The 18376-nt window shown below is 36.4% G+C and overlaps 1 protein-coding gene across 3 annotated transcripts in view; it reads right to left on the reverse strand.

Moving 5' to 3' along the window:
• fat3b (FAT atypical cadherin 3b) overlaps positions 1 to 18376 on the reverse strand; it is a 114095-nt gene that overhangs the window by 39876 nt on the left and 55843 nt on the right. For all 3 annotated transcript variants that reach the window (XM_017358051.4, XM_017358050.4, XM_009305303.5), the window contains exons 15-21: positions 16217 to 16609; positions 15391 to 15605; positions 11019 to 11156; positions 10593 to 10736; positions 6211 to 6408; positions 3089 to 3366; positions 41 to 582 (exon numbers count right to left, since the gene is read on the reverse strand). In XM_017358051.4, the coding sequence (XP_017213540.3) occupies positions 41 to 582; positions 3089 to 3366; positions 6211 to 6408; positions 10593 to 10736; positions 11019 to 11156; positions 15391 to 15605; positions 16217 to 16609 (1908 nt within the window). The remainder of the gene's footprint in view (positions 1 to 40; positions 583 to 3088; positions 3367 to 6210; positions 6409 to 10592; positions 10737 to 11018; positions 11157 to 15390; positions 15606 to 16216; positions 16610 to 18376) is intronic.

An 18376-nucleotide genomic window follows, 5' to 3' on the forward strand; every position in this document is an offset into this window, starting at 1 on the left:
AAATTAGTTTTCTCATTTGAGACAAGAACTGAGTACCCACCCGGGCATGTGCACATCTCTTTCCTGCTGAAGCGTGGTGACACAAAGCTGACTCTGGAAGTGGTGTAAGTGACCAAACCAATGGAGTCGAGACTGAGACTGAGCTCGCAGGCTCTCTCTCCGCATTCCAGCTCCCCTGAGCAGCTCTGATCCAGGACACTGACCACTCGCAACGCTCCCTTCAGCAGACCCTTTGCCTCCTCCAGCTTGAGAGCCAGTTCTCCTGGGCCCACAAATCCTCCATCTGGTGTCTCCACGGCAAGAAGCACCTCCAGCTGATTGGTGCGGCTCAGTGGCTGGACACCCAGGATGTGGAGAGGGTCTGGCCCATCCAGAACATCTGTCCCATCACTGATCAGTGAGCTACGGAGAACCTTCTTCATGTCCGTCATGTAAACACCCACAAAATCCTCAGGCGACAGGTCCTGGAAACGTAGAGTCACAGCATTCTGCACCATCTCATCTGTGGCCTGCTCCACCAGGATACTGACGCCAACAGTCACTGAAAAACGCCCATCACTGACCGTAGCGTTAAGAGAGTATCTAAAACAAAATAATAAAGTGTGACAACACATATCTGTCAAAATGCATTCTTGTGACAAAGTAAATATTTACCAGATGTGGCATGTGCCTAAATAGACACATAAACATTTTGAGTTTAACTGCTTCATTCGTGCATGAAATTCACTTCACAACAGACATGGACTGGCGTCATGGGCAGGGCTTCTAATTTCGCTGTTAAATGGCTAACATGGTTTTTATTATGAGAGTAGCTACAGTATGCTTTATGTGATTTAGCAAGACTGAAAAACAGTGTAGATTATTCTAGAGTCAACTAGATCCTTTCTGAGGTGCACCCAGCTCTTTGAGTCAACTCCTCCAGAAACTTTTCCTGGATGATAAAAATTTTTTCTGCATTACTTCAGACTGAGCTGAACCCAGTTTGATTAGCTGTTTACCTGTGTTGGCAGGAGGGTTTACTCTCAGGACACCAACAACATAATCACACCCATATTACAGCAAGCTCCTGATTGGTCAACGTGGCATGGATGTTTTTAGATTTTCCAACGAGCAAAGAGCGTCAAACATGCAAAACTCTTAATTTATGCCACTTCATTCGCACAGCCTCATTCACACGAATAGCGCCACAGGATGTCTATTCACGTCTCTGCATTGACTTATAATGTAAATCACTTGACCCTTTATCTGCATTTGGTGTGAACACACCACAAGAATGACAATGTTCTAACAATTTTACTCAGCATGTTGTTTTCACAAGTTGTTCCAAATCTTTAGAAGTTTTGTTTTTCTGTTGCAAAAAAGAAGTTATTTTATAGAATGCTGGACACCTGTAGCCATTAACATGCACAGTAGGGAAAAAATTTCTGGGGAGGTCAATGGCTACCGGTTTCCAACATTTTTCAAAATATATTAATGTTATGTTTACCAGAAAAAAAAAACTAAATTAGGTGAACTATCCCTTTAAGAAAATATTAGCATTTCAATTTATATCCAAATCTGCTAATTATTTAGTACAATTGCAATAAAAACTAGATTTAAAATGACATGTACAGAGGGAGAATGTCAATCAAAGTGTTTCTGCAGTTTTTATGGTGTGATTATCATTGTTGGGCACGTTAATACTAGTAAATACTAGTAAATAGTATTCTTACAGATAGTATATATATATATATATATATATATATATATATATATATATATATATATATATATATATATATAAAATATATATATATATATATATATAAAACATTGTACACTAAGACATTTATAGCTGCAGCATAGGCTGGGAGCACAAAAAAAGGAACAATTTGGATCAAAGCATAAAAAAGGCTGTTTCAAAGTGTTATGAAAAAAATTGTGGGGTATTTTGATGTGAAACTTCACATACACACTCTAAAAACATTCATTCATTTATTCATTTATTTTTTCCAGCCTTTTTTAATCTGTGAGGTCGCCACAGTGGAATGAACCGCCAACTTATGGACTGTGGGGAAAACCGAAGCACACGGAGGAAACCCACGGGAACGCGGGGAGAACATGCAAAGTCCACACAGAAATGCCAACTGACCCAGCTGAGGCTCAAACCAGCGAACTTCTTGCTGTGAGGCTACAGCACAACCTACTGCACCACCGCGTCACCCCACTCTAAGGACATTGGAGACTTAATTTAAATCTTGTAAACATGGGCATAAAAGGTCCCCTTTAGAGCAGTGATGTCATGCACGTGTCTTTACAGTAGTCAAACAAACAACATGACAACCGAAACAACAATGGCAGATTAGTAGACCAAACAGTACATGTGCATGTGCATGTTTTTTTTATAAAATGACATCACCAACTTTTGGCCTGGCATGCATTTTACAGTTCTTTTGATCCTTTTTGTAGATCTGTGTGAATGGCGATCATTTTAAACTATTGGCATCTGCAAGGATCCAGAATCCAGAAAAGAATCAAGAAAAGGAACCCATACTGTATGTTTATAAAGAGAAACTTGAAGAATTCCTGTTATGGCAAAATCATTATAAGGTGTTTAAATAGTTGTGTGGCAAAAGTGTGTGAATACAGCCAGCCTCTAATGGTAAAAAATGAATTAAGTCTGTTTTTATTATCTAAATAAATAAAATATAGTCTGCAGTCTAACACTTTGACTGATATTCTCTTGTTGTACATGTCATTAGAGGGGGAAATAGGAGACAATTTCTCCCTCATTGGCATGGACAGTCCTCAGTGTGAAACATCTGTAATAAATTTGCAGCTATACTAATGCACAAGCATTTTAGCTCCGCCCTTTTTTTTAAGATTAGGGTTTGGAGCACAATCTCATTTGAATTCAAAGCGATAGTCACCAAAATGGCACAATTTTGACCAAAGCCTATAAGGGGCAGTTTCAAAACCTTATTTATGGGGTATTCTTAGCTGAAACATACACAAAGGGACATTAGAGACTTATTTTACATCTTGTAAAAAGTGACATAAATGGTCCCCTTTAAAGAAAATGGTCAAATTAAGTTTGCATGTACTTTACCTTCCAGGCTCCAGACCATTTAGTGCCACAATCTTCCCGTCCTGTCTGTTGATTTTAAAAAGGCTCTTTGATTGTGGTCTCTGGCTGAAAGACAGAACATCATTGTCGTCTCGGTCTGTGGCATAGACCTTGCCTATAATCCCGCCAGGAAACACATCTGCGGCCATGACAATGCTGATTTCCAGTGGGAAGGCCACAGGTTTGAAGAGGCTGTCTCCAATGACACGCACGAACACAAAGGATGTGGAGGACAGACGAGGCTTGCCGGAGTCACGCGCCTTGTTGACAAGAACAAACATACACTGTACAACTGCCACACATGAAAGCTTCATCAAACTACAGTAATGAATTCAATTCCTTTAGAAATGTCACTGCAGCTACACGGCCATTTCTTCTACTTTTATGCTCCAGAGGGAAATTTTTATTTAAAGAAAATCTGATTTCCACTTATTCTTTCTGTTATATGAAGGTCACATTATAACTGACCAAGCACTGATTTTTTTTTTTTTTTTTTGTGAATGACTTCATTTATTTATTAATCTTCTCCTCTTATGTACTATTATGTATAGATTTAAATTGTTTTACTTGTAAATTATTTAGCATTTATTCATAGATTAACATTTATATATATATATATATATATATATATATATATATATATATATATATATATATATATATATATATATATATATATATATATATATATATATATATATATATATATATAGTGAAAGTCGGAATTGTTAACCCCCTTCAATTATTTGCTCCCTGTTTATATTTCCCCAATTTCTGTTTTACTTAGAGAAGATTTTTTTCAACGAATGCCTAAACATAATAGTTTTAATGACTCATTTTTAATAACTGATTTATTTTATCTTGCCATAATTACATTAATTAATATTTTACTAGATATTTTTCTAGACGCTTCTATACAGCTTAAAGTGACATTTATAGGCTTAACTAGGTTAATTAGATTAACTAGGCAGGTTAGGGTAATTAGGCAAGTTATTGTATAACAGTGGTTTGTTCTGTAGATTAAAAACAGCTTAAAGGGGCTAATAATATTGACCATAAAATGGTTCCTAAAATTAAAAACTGCTTTTATTCAAGCTTAGAAAGAAATAAATTTTTTTAGTTTATTTTAGCTCAGAAGAAAAAACATTATCAGACATACTATGAAAATTTCCTTGCTCTGTTAAACATCATTTAGAAAATATTTAAAAAGACGCAATGAAAAGTACACGTTTGTATGTATGTAACTATATATATATATATATATATATATATATATATATATATATATATATATATATATATATATATATATATATATATATATGAATAGCCCTATTTGATGGATTTCTGGGGTGTCTAACAGTGTTTAAGTACAGACATTTCTGGTCCAAATATCAAAAGAATTGTTAGATCAAGTAAAAATATTGTTTTGTTTTCACTTTCAGAAGAAATAATTACAAATTAAGAGTTTCACTTAAAATAAGCAACATTTTCTGCCAATAGGATATGTAAAAGAATCTTGTTTTCGCTTTAAAATGTGAATATGTGGACTAGAAACAAAACAAAAATGAAAATAAGAAAAAAGTATTTTTTTTGCATAAATTCGGTATAAATAGTTAAATACAGCCATCAATTTTTGTGCACAAATGTTCTAAAATCTCTTAAAATGCTCTGTCACAGACAGACCTTAGAATTCATACAAATGGGAAACCTTCATTCTGTTATGGTAAAACTTAGAAGTGACTCCAAAAATCACGTGTTCTGTAGCTCCTGGTCAACTATAGTTCAGACTCAACGGTGCATTTCTTGAAATGTGACTATTGTGAATGCACACATTGATGCTGAAACGATAATTGTGCGGCTCCAACGAAGTTTACCTAATTTCTTCTGAGGATATTCTTATTTCTTTTAGTTCGAGAATATATATATTTAGCTCTAGCAGCTAGCTCTTTGCAACTCTTACATGGTCGCCCACTGAAGCTAAGCAGGAATGTGCCCGGTCAGTACCTCGATAGGAGACTACATAGGTCCTAACGCCCCAGTTTAGTGAAGAGGAGTCTATACTGCTCAGTGAGCGCCGTCTTTCAGATGAGACGTTAAACCGAGGTCCTGACCCTCTGTGGTTGTTAAAAATCCCAGCATGTCCTTCGGAAAAGAGTAGGGTCAAATTTGCTAACTGGCTTCTGCCCATCATGGCTTCCTAACCATCTCCCTACCATCACTGGCTTCGTCACTCTGTGTTTAATCAGCTGGTGTGTGGTATGCGGTCTGGCACAATATGGCTGCTGTCGCGTCATCCAAGTGGATGCTGAACATCCCCAAAAATGAGTAAAGCGCTTTGAGTGTCCAGAAAATAATAAATGTAGGAAATTATTATTATTATTATTATTATTATTATTATTATTATTATTATTATTATTATTATTATTATTATTATTATCATCATCATAAGGTAAACATTATTAGTCCCCTTTTAAATACGTTTGATTTATTGGCTACAGAGAAAACCACTATTGTCCCATGTCTTGCCTAGTTATACTCTCATCGCAGCCATGGCAAAGACAAAAAAATATTAATACAACTATTATGTACTATGTTGAAAAATAACCGTCTCTCTGTTAAAAATCATGTCGTAAATACTTCAATACCGTTTTACAATTTTACAGGAAACCTAATAATTTTGATATTAACACAATTTTTTTTTGAAATTATTGAATGGGGTGTATTTAAAATATTGTCTAATGTGGGTTTATCAATGCATAATAAGAGACTAAAAGATAAACGTTATGTTTTCTGCTTTAATATAAATTTGTCAAAATAAAGAACTTAGATTTCAAATTAAGTTCCACATATGCAGTGTATACTTTTATTTGTTCTGTTTATTTGCATAATGAACTGAAATAACCGCAATGAAATGTTTATTTTGAAAATGTTAAATTATATAATTTTTTATTAATAAATAACTTGACTGGCATTTCACTCCAGAAAACTTTGTTTAAATAGGTCAGAAGTGCTCAAAGTAGAAGAAACACACACATAAGACTCAGGCTTTCCTTTTGACAGACACTTGACTTTTCAAAGCAGTTTTCTGGAGTTGCACTAACCTGAATCTCAAGTGTATACTCTCGAGTTGCATCCGGGCCAAACGCTTGGCTTGTCCGTAACTCTCCATTCTGGTCCAAACTAAAGGCATTGCCCTCATTTCCAGACACCAGGCGAAACTCAAAAGGTCCACCATTTCTAGTTGAATCCTTATCAGAAACTGACAGTGTGAGGATGGTTGTTCCTGCAGGCTTGTTCAACTTAAAAAACACACAAACACATGAATAAGTTACTGATTTTAAAATGTATCACTAATTCAATCACTTGATTATTATTTTCATATTATGCACTAAAATATTAGAGTGCTGTTCATGATTTTCCTGGTGTTGGTCAAAATTTTTCAGGGTAATTGATATCTGGCTGCTTCCTAGACTTATTCTAGTCCACAGACTCCTCATAGATAAATCTCTTCAACATAAGTCTAGGGTATCCTTTCGATTTTTTATCGTCTGGCTGCGGTGGATCATAAGTCACTGCACATCTCTCTTCAACAAGCCGTACGATTCATTTTCATAGGGAGATGAGTTACGTGCTGAAATTTTATATGTACAAGTTGGGCAACTCTGCATCTGTATTTCTCTCCCTTTTAACGATGCGTCTCAGTATTTATGTATTTGTTCTTAAATTACTTGGAGTGATTTTATGTTGGTAGAACCTTGTAGCAAGTTAATGTTTAGAGCAATACATTACAAATACTTTTTACTAAAGAAGCATATAATTCAACCATTGTGTTAAAAAATTGGTGTATGAAACAAGGTAACCTATGTGAATTGTTACATACTGTGTTTACATGATTTTAAGGTGTCGTTCATAAGATTTATTGCAAAATACATCTCCCTTACTTCACTGGTAAGAAAAGATTTGTTAATCCTTTTAACTCTTTTGAAGGGTGTTCACAGGACTGTCATGACACCTTTGTAATCATTATATGACACATATAAAGGAGATTTTATGCATGTTTATGAAAACTGTTGTTTTATTTTCAAATAAAATAATGACATTGTTTGAGATGTTTTTGAAATTTAGGTAAAGTTAGCAACATCAAATCTCCAAAAATATGAGTTTTTTAACTTTAGCACTTTGTGATAGCCTTTTTTAAGTTAATAAATTCACATCTTTGGTGTTGCCGCCTTAATGAATACTTTTGTATACTTGTTGGGCTGAGCACCCATTTTAGAATGATGTGCATGCTTTTCTGCATTTTTTTCCTGAGATGTATTTGCCATCTTGACATAACCAAATACATTAAAACTTGTCTTTGTCAATACATCTTGACAAAAAAACTACTTTTTACCTCATTGAACACAATGGGCTTTATTGTGATGATCCATGCACAAAGTCCATAGTGCAGGGCGCTAAAGCAGTAAGGGCATGTCTGAATCCACTTTTACTATTTTAAGGACGAAAAATCTGCTTGCGCCTTGGCGTGTGTTCTAACAGGGTTGTGCATATTCTCTTATTGAGTTATAGGTGTGTTTTGAGAATAAACCAATCAGGGTCTTAACTTCCATTTCCTTTAAGAGTCAGTAGCGTTGTGTGGCGAGGAGACGTGGCCGAGAGCCGTGGGAACGGAATGAGGCCGCTGCGTAAGTGGATGCACCTGCGGTGCGCACCTGCCTCGAATCCCACGGAAGGAGCTCTGGACTATAAAAGGAGGAACGATGGCAGAGGAAGCCGAGAGAGGACTGGGCCCGGACATATTTTACTTTTGCTTTCAGTTTGTTTTGGTTTAGACGGCAGTCTCCGTGAGGAGCTGCTGTTCATGTTATAAATAAATATTTTAAAACTGCGTTGGTTCTCCACCTCCATCTTCCCGGCGGCCAAAGGGCCGTAAACTTCATTACAGTGGTGCTGAAAACCGGGAGAAGGAGGGACATGTTGTCCAGTTGCCCTCGCCGCTGAGAGGGGGGTGAGTGTTCGGGAGTTAACTCGAGTGGGGGAGAAACCTGCTCGTCTCCCCAGAGTGCCGGGGCGGCCTGAGGCTGGCGAGGAAAGGATCTGCCTGCTGCCGTCTCCCAGCATGGGCTCACCACCGGAAGGGAAAGTGCTGAAGGGAGCCATCCCATAGATGATGCCGTAGCCTGCATCCGTGCACCGAAGCGGGAGCGGAGCAGGAGACCAGAGATGCCGCCAGCCAGCCAGGAGAACCGCCACCGGACACCAGAAGATGGACGGGTGGATAGATTCCTCCACAGGGCTCTCAACACGTCGTCGCATCTCTCAGCTGGTGGAGGACCGAGTGGCAGCGTGTCTGGAAAACCGAACTCCAATTTTTTTCTTTCCTTTTTCCTCTCTCCCCTTTCTTGGTCTACTCTGTCCTTTCTCCTTTTCTCTCAGCCTGTCTCATATAGGTCTCGCGGGTGCTGTGGCGCCAAACCAGCCCCCATGAGGAGCTGCCGTCCGTTTGTTTTGGTTTAGACGGCAGTCTCCGTGAGGAGCTGCCGTTCATGTTATAATTAAATATTTTAAAACTACGTTGGTTCTCCGCCTCCTTCTTCCCGGCGGCCAAAGGGCCGTAAACGTTATTACACGTTGCACCATAGCGCATTTGCTCTTTACATGGCGGACTTTTTAAGTGTAAAAACTGAGCGCTTTACTAGTGAGAAAACAGTTAAACAGAGCATCTACAGCGCGAGAAAGATTTCTTTCAAAACTATTTCTAAATTCAGTTTTAATTTCCAGCAAACTAATAAAGTTATTTCCAAATACACATGCTGTGCCCAATATGGTCTAAAATCTGACAGGTGGGCAATTCTAAGCTTGTTTTTAATAAAACAAATATAAATATGCATTTAATAAATAATACTGCTAATAATATACAAAAGCAATTTGTCAACACAACTAACACACTTTGCGCTGGACTTTAGACCTCCTCTAAGCTGGTCTATTAAACAGTCTATTCTAGTTTCTCAAAATAGCAACACACCAGCAATGTGCCTCAGCACGCTTCCTTTTTTAGACCAGAATGCCTATGGGCACACATATGAGTGCAAATGCATTTGCTATTTAAACAGCGTGGTGCAAAACGTCAAAATTACTCTTGCGTTGAGCTATAACTAGCAAACAACGATTGCGTTGCGCCTTGTGCCACATTGCCCGGGTGTATGATAGGGCCCCATATGTTTTATTTTGAGAAACATTTAAGATATTTTTGGAGCAGTAAACACGTCAGGCTAAATCATTCAAATGAATCATTGACCTCTGCTGTCTTCATTAGTTACAAAAACAGATTTCTTTACAATTTAATATGACATCTTTGGATATGTTTTTGCTGGAGATATTGTTAACTAAAAAAAAATGTAAATAAAAAAATCTTACAAATACCTTAGGAATGGTATTAAAGAAGGTTTTGGCTGTTTTAAAACCTTGACTTTTCCAAACCGCGGTATACCTTGAAAACGGTTATCGTCCCATTCCTAACCAAAACAACATAACTTGTCATAACGATAAACACAAGGCCATTATAATTATGTTGTGATTTTTCAGTGGAACAAACTGAATTTATCATTATAATGGTGGGTTAAAATCTCAAATCATTTTATAACAGCATCATTAATATTTAATGCTCTGTATTGACATTTTTTATAGACAAATTCAATGTGTGCCATCATAGTTATGACATATGACCTTATGACATACGACATAAATTCAAGTTATAATGGCCTCATGACAATCATGTTTGTGACAGATTTATGTTGTCTTGGCAAATGTCAGGTTGTCATACCAAAGGCAACTTGACAAAGACATTCATCGAGCAAATGACAAATCTCATTCATATTCAAGATGTGTCAAATCATTATTTTAAAGTTTTCTTGAACACATGAACACCTCTTTTAAGTAAAGTGTTACTAAAGATATTAATTCTGCATTGTAAAAACATGTTACAGATCAATGTATATGGGTTACAGAAAGACTTCAGATGACTAATTCAGTGGTTCAGAATCTTTCTTTTTAAACAGTTACTATAATTATCACACACTTTGAACTATATCATACAGACATTTTCCATTCACAAACAACTACAGCTCTCACAGCAGGAGAGATACTTTTGAAATAGCAAAATATGGCCAATTTAATATATTTATGCACTTGGTTATTATCACTGACATAAAAAAGCCCTTTGAATCTGAAAACATTTGAAGCTATGATGCGCTCACAATGCCTGGAACTACTTTAGCTGTGCCTTTCCTGGAAAATGATTGCAGAACATCAGTCAACCAATCAGAATCAAGCATCTGACAGCCCAGCAGAACAAATTGTGAACATTCTATATATTTTTCCAGGGTTTGCAGAAATTCCTAAGCAACAGTAATAGGGACCCTTAGCAACACTCGTATATAGGCAAGCAACAAACATATAGAAGAGCTGAAACTGTGGCTCCCACCTGAATAACAGCTGAAGCATTAGCAGGAGAGAAGAGCGGCGGGTTGTCGTTCACATCGGCAATCTCGATATTGACATTCACAGTGGTTGACTTGGCAGGTGACCCGCTGTCAAACGCTTGCACAGACAATGAGTAGCTCGAGACCTTAAGCAAGCCAGACAGGAGGATAAATGTCAGGCAAAAACAGTTCAGAATGACTCAACTCTCGACAAATGTCTTTTTTTAAAGAACAAGACTGTCCGATCGCCCACAGTCGCTCAAGAGCCTCAATTTCAACCCCACATTCCCTAATTAAAGACTTTAAGGCTGATTTAAAGATAATTGGCCGAAATCGAGCCGTGTCTCAGGAGAAGGTCTTGAAGAGCCCCAGCGAAGGGACGTCAGGATTCATTAGCCAAAGTAACCAAGCTCATTCCAAGGACTAACCGTCTCTCTGTCCAGGGCCTTGTTAACTTTCAGAAGCCCGGTAACGGGGTCGATCCAAAACTGGTTTTCACGATCCCCTTTCAGAATGGAGTAAGTGATGCGACCGTTGATCTGACTGTCCAAGTCCTCAGCAAACAGCTGCACACATATAAAAAAATACAGACCACAAGCCCATGCAGTCAAAACAAACATTATTTAGACACCTTCAACATTTCTCACATGATCACAGTTTATTCACTACAGTTTAGAAAATTATTATAAAACAGGACAAGATCCCAATTCTTTGCTATAAACTGTCAGATCAAATAATGTCTGTTAACCTACAGTAGATGTTTAAATGGATCTCAATCAGCTGTTAGTGTGAAAATATTTACTATCAATTATTGTTGTCACAATTACCAGTTTCAAGGTCAACTGCAATCAATTTTCTGATGGTTAGTATTACCCTTTCTAATTATTCTCATACCTAAAACAGTGATTGATTATCGTGATCAGTGTTGGGCAAGCTACTTGAAAAATGTAGTGAGCTAAGCTATTAGATACTGTACTTAAAATGTAGCTTAACTACACTAAAAGCTAGCCCCTGGGAAATGTAACAAGCAAAGCTAAAAGCTACATGGCAGAAGAAGCTTAGCTACTGTACATCTAAGCTATTTTTACAATTTTCATTTTTAAATCGAAGCAACTTAAATCCAACTCAATCATATCTTAGAGATCAATAAAACTGTCAATGAAACATATGACACATAATGGTTCAGTTCAGTTATTTACTGTAAACAATATGCTGTACTAAACAGAAATAAATTATAGTATATAATAGCTAAACAAAAAATCCAAAAAGGTGTTACACATTTAAAATACTATAGTAATTTATAGTAAAGGAAAATATTTTGGAATAAGCATTTAATTGTATATATATTTAAACTAAAGCTTTTTTTGAGCACAGCATCAGAAATTAAGTTATTGCATCATAACATGTACTTCTCTTGGTACGGTCACGAGTAATACTGCTTCAGAAATAACTCCTCTCCTTCAGTCATCCTTCAATCAAGCAAGTTTTGATTGACGACATTACCAACCAAAGGTGGCAGTAACGTAGCAAAAACTTTGTTGTTGAACACCATAAAACAGGAAGAAGAAGAAGAAATCGTCATTCTCGTCATTAAATGGATTAAATGGATTTACTTTCATTTACTTTCATTGGCGAGACACCGGCCTCACAGCTCCGTGAATGTCGGTGCCGTCACTTATTGATCCGTGATCGATAAATATAGCTTGTGTGGATGCTACTGCGCTACTTCACTAATAAAATAGCTTCGCTACTGAAAAGCTATTTGATTTAGAAATTAGCAACGCTGCTGCCACACTATTGAGAAATTTAGTTAAGCTAGTAGCATTGCTACTTGTATCGACACTACTGCCCAACACTGATCATGATTATGACAACTCACTGTAAATACTGAAAATACAGATATAATTGAGAAATGTTGCAATGTAAAAAGCGACTAGCTACAAATCTAGAGACTTTTTTGGTGTTACTAGAGATTTTTATACATTAGTCTCTCCTACCTGCAGCCTGAGAGCAGATCAGCCCTCTGCGTACCAATGGCAAATGATCTAGCACCGTGAGTGTGAGGTATTTCCCTTTCAATAATAATAATAATTCCTTATATTTATATAGCGCATTTCTAGACACTCAAAGCACTTTAGGTTGTTTTTTTTTTCAAAGGACATGCTGGGATATTTTGGACGTGATGATGTCAGTAATATGCAAATTAAAGTATGATGTAATCAAGCAAAATTTTGCAACTTTTCTGACAGACCTTAGCGCCTTTCATTAAAAAAAAACAGGCAACACTAAGCATGGATTCCTGTGAGGTAGTTTTTCCATGTGCAGGTTTTAACAAACAATACCTTAAATAAGATTTGAATAACAATCTTTAACAACCACAGAGAGCTTTGGTTCAGTATCTCATCCGAGAGACGGTGCGCACTGAGCATTATAGAGTCCCCATTAATATACTGGGGAATTAGGAACCACAGAGAACCCAGGCTGAACTCCCCCTGGTCTCACTAACACCACTATTGGTGGGCGACCATGTGAGTTGCAGAGAGCTAGCTGCCGGCTGTACAGTCAAACTGATCTGCTTCTCCTTTGTTTTAAATTTAACAATTTAATTTATTATTTTCTTGTTCAAAATCACAGATATTTTAGTATTTATTAGAGTTTATTATTTCTGATACATTACAGCAAATTCACTACACATCTATATTGATATACTGTATTTAAACAGCAATAAACTTAGTTAAATTGACATGCAAACATAAAGCATAATGCAAATATAAATACACCCTTATTAACCATAGACTGTTAAACAAACAGAAACGATGACGTGATGACGTCAGTAATATGTATAGCAATTTGAAATTTAGTGACTTTTCAGCACCTTCTCATTGAAAATAGTTGGCAACACTAGACATGGATTCCTGTGAGGAAGTTTTCCAAGTGCAGGTTTTGGTAACACTTTATTTTGATTGTCCATTTGAGTATTTGAGTAAACTGTCTGCTTAATATCTGCTGATACCGCTCCTTCAACAGACATTATACTGACTATAAGAAACATGCAACTTACATTAACCCGAACCCTAACCCTAATCTAACAGTCTACTTATAATATAATAACAATTAGTTGGCATATAGAAGCAAATTAACTTAAATTCAACAAGCAGACCATCAAAATAAAGTGTGACCCAGGTGATAAACAATAACTTGAATAAAAATATCTAAACGTACCTATAAAACACACAGACTATGTACATGAACTAACACAAACATAAGTAAACAAATCTAAAATGCAGGAACCCATGTATTTGTTGTTTGTAACAAATTTCAGATATCATTTTCATTGTCATTATCATATAAGACACTTGGTGGAATGCCTATGCCATTTAGATTTCTACCTACCAATCCATCTCAGCATGGATCAAAGTTTATCCTTTTCTCATCATCCTCTTTCTCATTATTTTTATTAAAGATGATTATTGAATAATGAAAAAAAGCTTAATATTAACACATTGCTTAATATGAGAATGTTCAGTGCATTTGCCTGTCTCTTTGTAACTATTTTCAGGAGCCACCAAACTAGGTCAGAGGTCACGGAGACCTCGACTGGAAACAACTGTTTCTATTATTATTTCTATAAGTTAATACTATCTAAAATGTCTAAAGTGATTTTGCTATTTTTCTGGTTAATTCTTTTAACGTGATTCTACTTTTCATTCAAAGATAGACTTTGTGTAGTAAGGATATTATATTTGCCTGAATGTAGATTATACCGTTTTTTTAACCAGTTTTGATAAAGACTGCTTGTACAGCTAAAAACAGATTGTAGTTTTAAGTGTGTGTTCTATTTGATTGTGGATCCGTTTCACAAGTCTGGACTCAGCTTGAAACAGTCTAGTGGATGTCTGAAGTTCATATGCTTAAGATATTGTTCAGAATTGTACGCACGCACCCACGTGGGAATTTTCTGGGAAAGTCTATCTGTGGGACGTGGGAAAGTCTATCTGTGTTTAAACCAATCAGGTTAGAACACCTATATGTATGACGAAGTTAATGACGTTATGTGAGAGAATAATTGTTATTGATTTGTGATCGTAAGCAGATCGGCCTAGGAACTCATTGCGAGTGTTGAAGCTGGCTTCTGCTGATGAAACTGCAAACTTCAATAAACTTCATTTATTTATTTGAATCTCTGACTCCGGCTCTTCTTCATCTGACAGACTGGTCATTCTTTGGGTTAAAACTGTAAATAATCCCTACACCATTTATTTTTTAACAGTTTCGGGTATTTTTTTATTTTTTTATTTTTTTTACAAAATATTGATAACCATGATTATTTTAGTCACTGTAATCATGATATGAAACTTTCATACTGTTACATCACTAATACTATCACTAATTTGTTTCCACCATTTAATGATAACCTGTAGTCTCTAGCTTTATGTAAACCTGAGCTTATGTCTTTTAAGTTTACATTATTTTGCTATCCTCATTTACTTAAGCAGACTATAGTACTGCACCCACTAGTAAAAAATATCAAAATGAATCATTTTTGCTTTGACTGTATATCCCAGCATATTCGAGAGGCCCAAACTCCCCGAATTAATCCGGATCATGAAGCACATTACAACCTCTTATGGTAAATTATATTACAGCTCAAACACACAGTACAAATGAATAACTAATGTGAGTTCATTAAGGGGATTTATGTGAGCAATACGCTTAATTATATGCTAGCCGTGAAATTAAAATTATGTCTGCGGATAATTAAATGCCAATGAAGTGGCTCGGTTAATGAGAGAACTTTACCCTTGTGACGGTTTCTCCGATGGCTATGTCTTCGCTGATCAGAACATTGTAGATTTCCTCGCTGAATGAGGGCGAGTTGTCATTGACGTCCAGGAGCTCGATGGTTACAATAATCGCGGCTCTCAAGGGAGGCGAGCCGCCATCAAAGGCCTCGACGTTTAAGAAAAAGTCCTTGCAGATCTCATAGTCTAGATCATCAGCCACAGAAATGATGCCTTGAAATCATGTGAGAAATGAGTCATTAATTTAGATAAATATGAAAGACACCAGGTTGCATAACCGGCAGTACAAAGACGCATGAAAAGCCAGAATATTTAAGTTCACACACAACAGCCAGAAGAAATACTTCCCTGCTGCACCTTTATAAGATTAAATCTTTCAAAGTAAGGATTTAAACCTGAAGCACTTTATTCTGTTGTCAAAACTGAATACAAGGGAAGTGATATAACTATAAAGACGCTTCAAGCTTTCCGCCGACTGCCCACATCTTTTTAATAGACAAAGAACGCTCTCAATAACTGCCCCCATGTTTTCTGCATGTTAAGCACAGTTATTAGGGTTTTGTGGAGCATTCATAACTAATTTTCCCAATCGCTGCACATATATTGTGCCGTTTTAACATTCACTTTGTCAAATCATAATGTCCTGTCTAGAGTCAATAGACTTTCTTGAATGTCTTTCATTGACTTGTGAAAAAAGGAACGATAAATGACCTCAACGAAATCCTTTGTCTATGTTAGCTACAAGTGAATTCACAGAAAAATGTCAAACTAAATAATTCCGGTCTAGAAATGCATTTTTAATGTGCAGAAAACATGCGTCTTACCTCTTGAATCATCGATGGAAAACTTCCCCAGCTCATTTCCAGACAAAATTCGATAGTAGATTTCTGCATTCACTCCAATGTCGCCACTTGTGGCAATGACACGCAGCAGTTCTGTTCCAACTGCAACATCTTCCGGCACTGTGACCGAATAATCTTGCTTTTCAAACACAGGTGGGTTGTCATTTACGTCCAGAACCATGATGGTGAGGTCCACCTGGGCGGAGAGTGAACCTTCGGCCCCGGCTCGGTCTGCAGCCTTGATCCTGATCTGATACAAGTCTTGTACTTCTCTATCCAGGGTCTTCTCGAGCATCACCAGACCAGACAATGGATCAATGGAGAAGACGCCACCAGCAGAGTCAACAAGCGAGTACACAATCTTCCTGTTCAGACCTGCGAGAAGGCAGATTCATTAGTATAATTCAAATGAGGAAAAAATTATCTATCTATCTATCTATCTATCTATCTATCTATCTATCTATCTATCTATCTATCTATCTATCTATCTATCTATCTATCTATCTATCTATCTATCTATCTATCTATCTATCTATCTATCTATCTATCTATCTATCTATCTATCTATCTATCTATCTATCTATCTATCTATCTGGGAGGGAGGTGGTATTTTTAGTTTACATTGAATGGCTATTTAAAGTGCCCTTCATTATGTTCCCTGCTGAAAAATACAGCAAATGCTTGAAAGGTATGTTTTGATGCTGGTCCTGCTGATTTTAATGCTGATTTTGCAGGTTTCAATGCTGGTCTTGCTGGTTTCAGGGCTGGTTTCAAAATTAGGAATCTCTGGATTGAGATTAGTATTGAAACCAGCAAGACCAGCATTGAGACCAGTAAAACCAGTATTGAACCAGCAAGACTAGCATCGAGACCAGTAAAACCAATATTGAAACAAACCAGACCAGGCACTGCAGATTACATTTAACAGTCTCTACTCTGTTTTGATTGGCCAGATGGACAGGTTGTTGTATGCATGCATCAAAATGAAAATTCTAGGCCGAAACTTGATGCTTTTGACTGAAACTGAAATTGAATATTATTTTATTATTTAGGATTTTTTTTATTTACACTATAACTCAGTTACTTTATTATTTAAATTTTATTATTTAAAATTAAAGATTATTTTGACTTTGCAAAATAAATTTTAACACATTTTATTGACATTGAACGCATTGTGAGTTGACAGTTTTCCACTGTTGCCATGACATCACAGTAGAGCTATTGCAAGCAGCAAGAAAAAGTATACTACATAGAAATATCCTGTTCTATATTACACACACACACACACACACACACACACACACACACACACACACACACACACACACACACATATATATATATATATATATATATATATATATATATATATATAATTTATTTATTTATTTATTTATTTATTTATTTTTGCAGCTGAAAATTCAGTGCATGGTTTGTTGATGAAATTCAGATATAGTAAATGGTAAACTGTAGATTATTCACAACAGAGACATCAAATAAATTTTCAAATGTTATTTGGAACAGAGTCGTAATATTTTTAAACAGCATGCAAAGAATATTTGCTTTTACAGTGTAGAAAACAGTCTGTTTTTAACAAGTCAGCAACATGAACTAAACTTTTTAAATGCTCAGTTTCAACCTTTTGAGTTTGCATCAAAATAGACTGTTACGTTTAGAGACATATTCTTTACAGTTATTGTGATATTTATACTGTGAATGTCTGTCTCCCTGTTCTTCCTTTTTTGCCTTGACTCCTCCCCTCCTGAGTTTCTAGCAGGTTGCTGATTGCTTCCTCCAGCTGTGAAAAACAGAGGCCAGACACTCAGATGTTGAGAAAGGAGCTAGAGAGGAAACTTTCTTCAGAGTACAAACTGGGTTTCAGATTGTACTAGAGTTGTTGTGAACTGTTGAGATTATAGTCTGGCCTGTTGATTACTGGTATTTACAGGTATGCTCTGTTGTTGCTAAGAACATTACCACTGTTTAAACTTTGATTTCTTTCTTTCTTTCTTTTTTTTTTTTTTACTTTTTCCCCAGAAAGGTAAGGAGGTGGATGGCCTGTACTTTTCGGGATTTTTTCTCCTGTTTTGAGGTCAGTCAGGGGGTCAGTAGTTTTGTTGTTATTTTTCATCATTGTTTTTG

Source organism: Danio rerio, chromosome 10, assembly GCF_049306965.1.
Source record: "Danio rerio strain Tuebingen ecotype United States chromosome 10, GRCz12tu, whole genome shotgun sequence".
Classification (NCBI taxonomy): Eukaryota; Metazoa; Chordata; class Actinopteri; order Cypriniformes; family Danionidae; genus Danio; species Danio rerio.